Source organism: Borostomias antarcticus (genome assembly GCF_949987555.1).
Source record: "Borostomias antarcticus genome assembly, contig: scaffold_411, whole genome shotgun sequence".
Lineage (NCBI taxonomy): Eukaryota > Metazoa > Chordata > Actinopteri > Stomiiformes > Stomiidae > Borostomias > Borostomias antarcticus.
This window is the reverse complement of record NW_028176408.1, coordinates 2,501-15,000: the sequence shown is the minus strand read 5'-3', so window position 1 is coordinate 15,000 and position 12,500 is coordinate 2,501. Positions and strand designations below refer to the sequence as shown.

At 45.4% G+C, this 12,500-nt stretch overlaps 1 protein-coding gene and 1 long non-coding RNA gene across 2 annotated transcripts in view; one reads left to right on the top strand and one right to left on the bottom strand.

Annotated features, from left to right (window-relative positions):
• Positions 1-480, top strand: part of LOC311328561 (tRNA (guanine(26)-N(2))-dimethyltransferase-like) — a gene marked incomplete at its 5' end in the record, with an annotated part of 3,392 nt that extends 2,912 nt beyond the window's left edge. The window contains one exon of the mRNA XM_084462511.1: positions 175-480. Coding sequence (XP_084318637.1) covers positions 175-243 — 69 coding nt within the window. The remainder of the gene's footprint in view (positions 1-174) is intronic.
• A 77-nt stretch (positions 481-557) lies between these two features.
• Positions 558-12,500, bottom strand: part of LOC311328560 — a 14,371-nt gene continuing 2,428 nt past the window's right edge. Inside the window, exons 2-3 of the long non-coding RNA XR_014631223.1 lie at positions 7,216-7,318; positions 558-1,565 (exon numbers count right to left, since the gene is read on the bottom strand). This is a non-coding gene — a long non-coding RNA (uncharacterized lncRNA). The remainder of the gene's footprint in view (positions 1,566-7,215; positions 7,319-12,500) is intronic.

Here is a 12,500-nt window from a genome sequence, read left to right as displayed (position 1 = left end):
ATAAGGCAGCGCAAGATCAGGAGGCGGGACTTCTTTGGATCAACCACTCACGTGCGTTGTCCTGAAGTCCTTGCGCTCGTATGTTTTCTCAATAAACCAGAATCTTGGTAAATCCTTTTTAACTAGATCAGTTAAAATCCATGACATCCCTCTCCCTCTCTCTCTGTCCTCCAGGGAACGTGCAACTACGGCGACAAATGCTGCTACTCCCACGACATCCAGACGGACGCAGAGATGGACTGATGACGTTCCCCCCCTCCTCTTTTTCTTCTCTTTATTGCCTGGGGGGGGGCGGGCATGGTACAGACCGTCCCCGCTGCTGATTGGCTGTGCTACGGCAGGTGTAACGGACCTAAGTCCGAGGGATGGGCGGGGCCGGACGACGGTGCGTCCCTGTGGGAAACGCAGATGAAGCAAACTACTCATGTGACCTGTCACTATGGTGACGGTCTTTCATCAGGCTTTACTTTTGTTGTTGGATTGTCAGGCAGTGTAATAAAGTCACTATGACAACTCGGTGTGTGCGTCTGTTAGTGAGAATGTTTGTTTTTGTAATGCTATGATGCTTCTTTTTATTTGTTTAGCTGCTCAATCGACAAAATAAATCAACTTAACAAAACACTCATTAAAATCCCTGATTATAAAAAACACAATCACATACAGAATAGGCACATCTGAGAGACACAACTCTGTTACTGCACAGACCACTCATCCAACCACAGACCACTCATCCAACCACAGACCACTCATCCAACCACAGACCACTCATCCAACCACAGACCACTCATCCAACCACAGACCACTCATCCAACCACTCAGTATGTCCCAAGATGTTGGTGCTCAGATATGTTTCAGCCAGTTTGTCCAGTATAGAGTATCTGATCTGAGGTCTGATTCTGGGGGATCTGATTGATTGTGTGTGTGTGTGGCAGTAGAGGGCAGCAATCGAAAGGTTAGACATTGTCAAAACTTGCACCTGATGAAAGTGCACTGTCTATCCAGATGCGGCGCCTTGAAGATGAATACATACAAGACACCATTAATCCCTGGTTCTGTATGATGGAACTGGCCCGAGGACACTGGAGCCAGTCACGGCCCCATAGAGGAGTCAAAGTATCAAAATCCTTCAGTGAACAAGTCTAAAACCCTGAAGGTCAGTGATGACGACCCTGGGCGAAGAGTTGAATATTAACAGAGTTGGAGCACCGACAGACGGAAAAGGCTTCATCTTAAGACGGCGCCAGAGTGAGGAAAGTACTGATTTAATAGAGGAAACGCTGTCAGGTCTCCCTGGTAACACGACAGTCTTGTACAGGCAGCTTGCGTGGGCTAATTAAAGCGTTGCGCAGTAGCAGAGGCAGCAAGTGAAGACGCCGCCGCCAACAACGCCACAGGGATCGGCCGGTCGACGCAACGTCGACGTGGGTTTCGGTCAATGTCAGTTTCTCATCGGCTCGTGGGTTGAATCTGCCGGACTCGGAGTAGGAAGGTACGGATCTCCATGGGCCTCAGAGTCACCTCCGACGCCGAGGGGTCTCCCGGCCGCTTCGGCAGGGGCTTCTCATCTGAGGGGTCGAACACAAAGCAGCACATATAAACACCCAACAACGCCTGGGGGTTTCTGACCCTGAACTAGAGAACCTCAGGTGGAACCTTCACCCATCTCTAGACTAGAACCTTCTATTACCCGTCTCTAGACTACAACCTTCTATTACCCGTCTCTAGACTAGAACCTTCTATTACCCGTCTCTAGACTAGAACCTTCTATTACCCGTCTCTAGACTAGAACCCTCAATTACCCGTCTCTAGACTAGAACCTTCTATTACCCGTCTCTAGACTAGAACCTTCAATTACCCGTCTCTAGACTAGAACCTTCTATTACCCGTCTCTAGACTAGAACCTTCTATTACCCGTCTCTAGACTAGAACCTTCTATTACCCGTCTCTAGACTAGAACCTTCTATTACCCCTCTAGACTAGAACCTTCTATTACCCGTCTCTAGACTAGAACCTTCTATTACCCGTCTCTAGACTAGAACCTTCTATTACCCCTCTAGACTAGAACCTTCTATTACCCGTCTCTAGACTAGAACCCTCTATTACCCGTCTCTAGACTAGAACCTTCTATTACCCATCTCTACTAGAACCTTCTATTACCCGTCTCTAGACTAGAACCCTCTATTACCCGTCTCTAGACTAGAACCTTCTATTACCCGTCTCTAGACTAGAACCTTCTATTACCCATCTCTACTAGAACCCTCTATTACCCGTCTCTACTAGAACCCTCTATTACCTGTCTCTAGACTAGAACCTTCTATTACCCGTCTCTAGACTAGAACCTTCTATTACCCGTCTCTAGACTAGAACCTTCACCCATCTCTAGACTAGAACCTTCTATTACCCGTCTCTAGACTAGAACCTTCTATTACCCGTCTCTAGACTAGAACCTTCTATTACCCGTCTCTAGACTAGAACCTTCTATTACCCGTCTCTAGACTAGAACCTTCTATTACCCGTCTCTAGACTAGAACCTTCTATTACCCCTCTAGACTAGAACCTTCTATTACCCGTCTCTAGACTAGAACCTTCTATTACCCGTCTCTAGACTAGAACCTTCTATTACCCGTCTCCAGACTAGAACCTTCTATTACCCGTCTCTAAACTAGAACCTTCAATGACCCGTCTCTAGACTAGAACCTTCAATTACCCGTCTCTAGACTAGAACCTTCTATTACCCGTCTCTAAACTAGAACCTTCTATTACCCGTCTCTAAACTAGAACCTTCTATTACCCGTCTCTAAACTAGAACCTTCTATTAACCGTCTCTAGACTAGAACCTTCTATTACCCGTCTCTAGACTAGAACCTTCTATTACCCGTCTCTAGACTAGAACCTTCTATTACCCGTCTCTAGACTAGAACCTTCTATTACCCGTCTCTAGACTAGAACCTTCTATTACCCCTCTAGACTAGAACCTTCTATTACCCGTCTCTAGACTAGAACCTTCTATTACCCGTCTCTAGACTAGAACCTTCTATTACCCGTCTCTAGACTAGAACCTTCTATTACCCGTCTCTAGACTAGAACCTTCTATTACCCATCTCTAGACTAGAACCTTCTATTACCCGTCTCTAGACTAGAACCTTCTATTACCCGTCTCTAGACTAGAACCTTCTATTACCCGTCTCTAGACTAGAACCTTCTATTACCCGTCTCTAGACTAGAACCCTCTATTACCCCTCTAGACTAGAACCTTCTATTACCCGTCTCTAAACTAGAACCTTCTATTACCCGTCTCTAGACTAGAACCTTCTATTACCCCTCTAGACTAGAACCTTCTATTACCCATCTCTAGACTAGAACCTTCAATTACCCGTCTCTAGACTAGAACCTTCTATTACCCGTCTCTAGACTAGAACCCTCAATTACCCGTCTCTAGACTAGAACCCTCAATTACCCGTCTCTAGACTAGAACCTTCACCCGTCTCTAGACTAGAACCCTCAATTACCCGTCTCTAGACTAGAACCTTCTATTACCCGTCTCTAGACTAGAACCTTCTATAACCCGTCTCTAGACTAGAACCTTCTATTACCCCCCTCTAGACTAGAACCTTCAACTCTAGACTAGAAACTTCTATTACCCCTCTCTAGACTAGAACCCTCTATTACCCCTCTAGACTAGAACCTTCTATTACCCATCTCTAGACTAGAACCTTCTATTACCCGTCTCTAGACTAGAACCTTCTATTACCCGTCTCTAGACTAGAACCTTCTATTACCCATCTCTAGACTAGAACCTTCTATTACCCGTCTCTAGACTAGAACCTTCTATTACCCGTCTCTAGACTAGAACCTTCTATTACCCGTCTCTAGACTAGAACCTTCTATTACCCGTCTCTAGACTAGAACCTTCTATTACCCGTCTCTAGACTAGAACCTTCTATTACCCGTCTCTAGACTAGAACCTTCTATTACCCCTCTAGACTAGAACCTTCTATTACCCGTCTCTAGACTAGAACCTTCTATTACCCCTCTAGACTAGAACCTTCTATTACCCGTCTCTAGACTAGAACCTTCTATTACCCGTCTCCAGACTAGAACCTTCAATTACCCGTCTCTAGACTAGAACCTTCAATTACCCGTCTCTAGACTAGAACCTTCTATTACCCGTCTCTAGACTAGAACCTTCTATTACCCGTCTCCAGACTAGAACCTTCAATTACCCGTCTCTAGACTAGAACCTTCTATTACCCGTCTCTAGACTAGAACCTTCTATTACCCGTCTCTAAACTAGAACCTTCAATTACCCGTCTCTAGACTAGAACCTTCAATTACCCGTCTCTAAACTAGAACCTTCTATTACCCGTCTCTAAACTAGAACCTTCTATTACCCGTCTCTAAACTAGAACCTTCTATTAACCGTCTCTAGACTAGAACCTTCTATTACCCGTCTCTAGACTAGAACCTTCTATTACCCGTCTCTAGACTAGAACCTTCTATTACCCGTCTCTAGACTAGAACCTTCTATTACCCGTCTCTAGACTAGAACCTTCTATTACCCCTCTAGACTAGAACCTTCTATTACCCGTCTCTAGACTAGAACCTTCTATTACCCGTCTCTAGACTAGAACCTTCTATTACCCGTCTCTAGACTAGAACCTTCTATTACCCGTCTCTAGACTAGAACCTTCTATTACCCATCTCTAGACTAGAACCTTCTATTACCCGTCTCTAGACTAGAACCTTCTATTACCCGTCTCTAGACTAGAACCTTCTATTACCCGTCTCTAGACTAGAACCTTCTATTACCCGTCTCTAGACTAGAACCCTCTATTACCCCTCTAGACTAGAACCTTCTATTACCCGTCTCTAAACTAGAACCTTCTATTACCCGTCTCTAGACTAGAACCTTCTATTACCCCTCTAGACTAGAACCTTCTATTACCCATCTCTAGACTAGAACCTTCAATTACCCGTCTCTAGACTAGAACCTTCTATTACCCGTCTCTAGACTAGAACCCTCAATTACCCGTCTCTAGACTAGAACCCTCAATTACCCGTCTCTAGACTAGAACCTTCACCCGTCTCTAGACTAGAACCCTCAATTACCCGTCTCTAGACTAGAACCTTCTATTACCCGTCTCTAGACTAGAACCTTCTATTACCCCTCTAGACTAGAACCTTCAACTCTAGACTAGAAACTTCTATTACCCCTCTCTAGACTAGAACCCTCTATTACCCCTCTAGACTAGAACCTTCTATTACCCATCTCTAGACTAGAACCTTCTATTACCCGTCTCTAGACTAGAACCTTCTATTACCCGTCTCTAGACTAGAACCTTCTATTACCCATCTCTAGACTAGAACCTTCTATTACCCGTCTCTAGACTAGAACCTTCTATTACCCGTCTCTAGACTAGAACCTTCTATTACCCGTCTCTAGACTAGAACCTTCTATTACCCGTCTCTAGACTAGAACCTTCTATTACCCGTCTCTAGACTAGAACCTTCTATTACCCGTCTCTAGACTAGAACCTTCTATTACCCCTCTAGACTAGAACCTTCTATTACCCGTCTCTAGACTAGAACCTTCTATTACCCCTCTAGACTAGAACCTTCTATTACCCGTCTCTAGACTAGAACCTTCTATTACCCGTCTCTAGACTAGAACCTTCTATTACCCGTCTCTAGACTAGAACCTTCTATTACCCGTCTCTAGACTAGAACCTTCTATTACCCCTCTAGACTAGAACCCTCAATTACCCGTCTCTAGACTAGAACCTTCTATTACCCGTCTCTAGACTAGAACCTTCTATTACCCGTCTCTAGACTAGAACCTTCTATTACCCGTCTCTAGACTAGAACCTTCTATTACCCCTCTAGACTAGAACCTTCTATTACCCCTCTAGACTAGAACCTTCTATTACCCGTCTCTAGACTAGAACCTTCTATTACCCCTCTAGACTAGAACCTTCTATTACCCCTCTAGACTAGAACCTTCTATTACCCCTCTAGACTAGAACCTTCTATTACCCGTCTCTAGACTAGAACCTTCTATTACCCGTCTCTAGACTAGAACCTTCTATTACCCGTCTCTAGACTAGAACCTTCTATTACCCGTCTCTAGACTAGAACCTTCTATTACCCGTCTCTAGACTAGAACCTTCTATTACCCGTCTCTAGACTAGAACCTTCTATTACCCGTCTCTAGACTAGAACCTTCTATTACCCGTCTCTAGACTAGAACCTTCTATTACCCCTCTAGACTAGAACCTTCTATTACCCGTCTCTAGACTAGAACCTTCTATTACCCCTCTAGACTAGAACCTTCTATTACCCGTCTCTAGACTAGAACCTTCTATTACCCGTCTCTAGACTAGAACCTTCTATTACCCATCTCTAGACTAGAACCTTCTATTACCCGTCTCTAGACTAGAACCTTCTATTACCCGTCTCTAAACTAGAACCTTCTATTACCCGTCTCTAGACTAGAACCTTCAATTACCCGTCTCTAGACTAGAACCTTCTATTACCCGTCTCTAGACTAGAACCTTCAGCCGTCTCTAGACTAGAACCTTCTATTACCCCTCTAGACTAGAACCTTCTATTACCCCTCTAGACTAGAACCTTCTATTACCCGTCTCTAGACTAGAACCTTCTATTACCCCTCTAGACTAGAACCTTCTATTACCCGTCTCTAGACTAGAACCTTCTATTACCCGTCTCTAGACTAGAACCTTCTATTACCCGTCTCTAGACTAGAACCTTCTATTACCCCTCTAGACTAGAACCCTCAATTACCCGTCTCTAGACTAGAACCTTCTATTACCCGTCTCTAGACTAGAACCTTCTATTACCCGTCTCTAGACTAGAACCTTCTATTACCCGTCTCTAGACTAGAACCTTCTATTACCCGTCTCTAGACTAGAACCTTCTATTACCCCTCTAGACTAGAACCTTCTATTACCCGTCTCTAGACTAGAACCTTCTATTACCCGTCTCTAGACTAGAACCTTCTATTACCCCTCTAGACTAGAACCTTCTATTACCCCTCTAGACTAGAACCTTCTATTACCCGTCTCTAGACTAGAACCTTCTATTACCCGTCTCTAGACTAGAACCTTCTATTACCCGTCTCTAGACTAGAACCTTCTATAACCCGTCTCTAGACTAGAACCTTCTATAACCCGTCTCTAGACTAGAACCCTCTATTACCCGTCTCCGGCTTCCAGTCGAACCTCTTCACATCCTCTTTGAACTGATTGGCCGACAGGTTCATCTCGGACACGCCCAGCACCTCCAGAGAGGAGAACAGTTTCTGCAAGGAGAGGAGTGTGAGCGGGCGAGGGAGTCGCAGACGTGTGTGTGTGTGCGCGCGCGCGCGCGTGTGTGTGTGTGTGTGTGTGTGTGCGCGCGTGTGTGTGCGTGTGTGTGTGTGTGCACGTGTGTTTATGCCAGCTTTCCTTTAATTAGTGTTAAAAGGATTGTGGAGGCAGTTCTCTTATCAGTGTTGGACTGTGGTGATGTCACTCATAGGAATGCTGTGGCTTTAACTCTTAAGCTTCTCTGAACTCAGTCCTTATCTGCCCTGAGATTCATCACTGGGGCTAAATATCATACTCCCCTCTGTGTGCTATATACTCCCCACTGTGTGCTATATACTCCCCTCTGTGTGCTATATACTCCCCTCTGTGTGCTATATACTCCCCTCTGTGTGCTATATACTCCCCACTGTGTGCTATATACTCCCCTCTGTGTGCTATATACTCCCCTCTGTGTGCTATATACTCCCCTCTGTGTGCTATATACTCCCCTCTGTGTGCTATATACTCCCCTCTGTGTGCTATATACTCCCCACTGTGTGCTATATACTCCCCTCTGTGTGCTATATACTCCCCTCTGTGTGCTATATACTCCCCTCTGTGTGCTATATACTCCCCACTGTGTGCTATATACTCCCCTCTGTGTGCTATATACTCCCCTCTGTGTGCTATATACTCCCCACTGTGTGCTATATACTCCCCACTGTGTGCTATATACTCCCCTCTGTGTGCTATATACTCCCCTCTGTGTGCTATATACTCCCCTCTGTGTGCTATATACTCCCCTCTGTGTGCTATATACTCCCCTCTGTGTGCTATATACTCCCCACTGTGTGCTATATACTCCCCACTGTGTGCTATATACTCCCCTCTGTGTGCTATATACTCCCCTCTGTGTGCTATATACTCCCCTCTGTGTGCTATATACTCCCCTCTGTGTGCTATATACTCCCCACTGTGTGCTATATACTCCCCTCTGTGTGCTATATACTCCCCTCTGTGTGCTATATACTCCCCTCTGTGTGCTATATACTCCCCACTGTGTGCTATATACTCCCCTCTGTGTGCTATATACTCCCCTCTGTGTGCTATATACTCCCCACTGTGTGCTATATACTCCCCACTCTGTGCTATATACTCCCCTCTGTGTGCTATATACTCCCCTCTGTGTGCTATATACTCCCCTCTGTGTGCTATATACTCCCCTCTGTGTGCTATATACAGACTCCCCACTGTGTGCTATATACTCCCCTCTGTGTGCTATATACTCCCCTCTGTGTGCTATATACTCCCCTCTGTGTGCTATATACTCCCCTCTGTGTGCTATATACAGTAAGATGGTTATGATACTCCCCTCTGTGTGCTATATACAGTAAGATGGTTATGATACTCCCCTCTGTGTGCTATATACAGTAAGATGGTTGATACTCCCCTCTGTGTGCTATATACAGTAAGATGGTTATGATACTCCCCTCTGTGTGCTATATACAGTAAGATGGTTATGATACTCCCCTCTGTGTGCTATATACAGTAAGATGGTTATGATACTCCCCTCTGTGTGCTATATACAGTAAGATGGTTGATACTCCCCTCTGTGTGCTATATACAGTAAGATGGTTATGATACTCCCCTCTGTGTGCTATATACAGTAAGATGGTTATGATACTCCCCTCTGTGTGCTATATACAGTAAGATGGTTGATACTCCCCTCTGTGTGCTATATACAGTAAGATGGTTATGATACTCCTCACTGTGTGCTTTATACAGTAAGATGGTTATGATATGATACTCCCCTCTGTGTGCTATATACAGTAAGATGGTTATGATACTCCCCACTGTGTGCTATATACAGTAAGATGGTTGATACTCCCCTCTGTGTGCTATATACAGTAAGATGGTTATGATACTCCCCTCTGTGTGCTATATACAGTAAGATGGTTATGATACTCCCCTCTGTGTGCTATATACAGTAAGATGGTTATGATACTCCCCTCTGTGTGCTATATACAGTAAGATGGTTGATACTCCCCTCTGTGTGCTATATACAGTAAGATGGTTATGATACTCCTCACTGTGTGCTATATACAGTAAGATGGTTATGATACTCCCCACTGTGTGCTATATACAGTAAGATGGTTATGATACTCCCCTCTGTGTGCTATATACAGTAAGATGGTTATGATACTCCCCACTGTGTGCTATATACAGACTCCCCACTGTGTGCTATATACAGACTCCCCACTGTGTGCTATATACTCCCCACTGTGTGCTATATACTCCCCACTGTGTGCTATATACTCCCCTCTGTGTGCTATATACTCCCCTCTGTGTGCTATATACTCCCCACTGTGTGCTATATACTCCCCACTGTGTGCTATATACTCCCCTCTGTGTGCTATATACTCCCCACTGTGTGCTATATACTCCCCTCTGTGTGCTATATACTCCCCTCTGTGTGCTATATACTCCCCTCTGTGTGCTATATACTCCCCTCTGTGTGCTATATACTCCCCACTGTGTGCTATATACTCCCCTCTGTGTGCTATATACTCCCCTCTGTGTGCTATATACTCCCCTCTGTGTGCTATATACTCCCCTCTGTGTGCTATATACTCCCCACTGTGTGCTATATACTCCCCACTGTGTGCTATATACTCCCCACTGTGTGCTATATACTCCCCTCTGTGTGCTATATACTCCCCACTGTGTGCTATATACTCCCCACTGTGTGGTGTGCTATATACTCCCCTCTGTGTGCTATATACTCCCCTCTGTGTGCTATATACTCCCCTCTGTGTGCTATATACTCCCCACTGTGTGCTATATACTCCCCTCTGTGTGCTATATACTCCCCACTGTGTGCTATATACTCCCCACTGTGTGCTATATACTCCCCTCTGTGTGCTATATACTCCCCTCTGTGTGCTATATACAGTAAGATGGTTATGATACTCCCCTCTGTGTGCTATATACAGTAAGATGGTTGATATACTCCCCACTGTGTGCTATATACAGTAAGATGGTTATGATACTCCCCTCTGTGTGCTATATACAGTAAGATGGTTGATATACTCCCCTCTGTGTGCTATATACAGTAAGATGGTTATGATACTCCTCACTGTGTGCTATATACAGTAAGATGGTTATGATATGATACTCCCCACTGTGTGCTATATACTCCCCTCTGTGTGCTATATACTCCCCTCTGTGTGCTATATACTCCCCTCTGTGTGCTATATACTCCCCACTGTGTGCTATATACTCCCCTCTGTGTGCTATATACTCCCCACTGTGTGCTATATACTCCCCTCTGTGTGCTATATACTCCCCTCTGTGTGCTATATACTCCCCTCTGTGTGCTATATACTCCCCTCTGTGTGCTATATACTCCCCTCTGTGTGCTATATACTCCCCTCTGTGTGCTATATACAGACTCCCCACTGTGTGCTATATACTCCCCTCTGTGTGCTATATACTCCCCACTGTGTGCTATATACTCCCCACTGTGTGCTATATACTCCCCACTGTGTGCTATATACTCCCCACTGTGTGCTATATACTCCCCTCTGTGTGCTATATACTCCCCTCTGTGTGCTATATACAGACTCCCCACTGTGTGCTATATACTCCCCTCTGTGTGCTATATACTCCCCACTGTGTGCTATATACTCCCCTCTGTGTGCTATATACTCCCCACTGTGTGCTATATACTCCCCTCTGTGTGCTATATACTCCCCTCTGTGTGCTATATACTCCCCTCTGTGTGCTATATACTCCCCTCTGTGTGCTATATACTCCCCACTGTGTGCTATATACTCCCCACTGTGTGCTATATACTCCCCTCTGTGTGCTATATACTCCCCTCTGTGTGCTATATACAGACTCCCCACTGTGTGCTATATACTCCCCACTGTGTGCTATATACTCCCCTCTGTGTGCTATATACTCCCCTCTGTGTGCTATATACAGACTCCCCACTGTGTGCTATATACTCCCCTCTGTGTGCTATATACTCCCCTCTGTGTGCTATATACTCCCCACTGTGTGCTATATACTCCCCTCTGTGTGCTATATACTCCCCTCTGTGTGCTATATACAGTAAGATGGTTATGATACTCCCCACTGTGTGCTATATACAGTAAGATGGTTATGATACTCCCCTCTGTGTGCTATATACAGTAAGATGGTTATGATACTCCCCACTGTGCTGTATACAGTAAGATGGTTGGTTGGTCTTCTCTTACGGAGAAGGGCAACAAGCTCTGGTATTTATCTTTAAATCCCTCATAGGAAAACTACCTTATGTTGATCATGGAACCTACTTGACTAGATGGAACGATGGGCTGCTTCTTCCCCTGAGCATGCTCTGATCTTGACTAATGTTCCTTTTCCTTCAATGACCTCCTCATGTAGAACCCAATATTATGATTATAAACTATTTGTGAATTGATTTGTAACCGTTTCTGGTTTTCTTCAGGTAGTCTTGTGTTGCATGTGACTTCTACTGCTGTAATCTGTCTGTTGCTGTAGGCTTGACATCACTGTAAATGAGCGAAACCTCAGTGCCTTACGAGTGAAAATAAATGTTTAAAAATGCACAGACGGGAGGAGGGAGGTCACTGTGTGTGTGTGTGTACACACCTGTGTGTTTCTGTGAGCTTATCTCAACTCTTTTATGCTGGTGTGTGTGTGTGTGTATATGTATGTGTGTGTCTGTGTCTTTTATGCTGGTGTGTGTGCGCATTGTGGCACCCCGAGAGCTCAGCCCCGCCCCTTCAGACCTCTAGGACAGGTAATTGACGGTCGTTACGTCAGATCACCAGCCGCCTGGGACACCAGGTGTGGCTTATCAGCAAACGAGCTGGGGACCCTTCAGAAGAGAGGACCCAGGACCTGGGGGGGGGGAGACCTTCAGAAGAGAGGACCAGGACCTGGGAGGGGGGGGTCTTCAGAAGAGAGGACCCAGGACCTGGGGGGGGGGAGACCTTCAGAAGAGAGGACCCAGGACCTGGGGGGGGGGAGACCTTCAGAAGAGAGGACCCAGGACCTGGGAGACCTTCAGAAGAGAGAACCCAGGACCTGGGAGACCTTCAGAAGAGAGGACCCAGGACCTGGGGGGGGGGAGACCTTCATAAGAGATGACCCAGGACCTGGGAGGGGGGGGGTCTTCATAAGAGA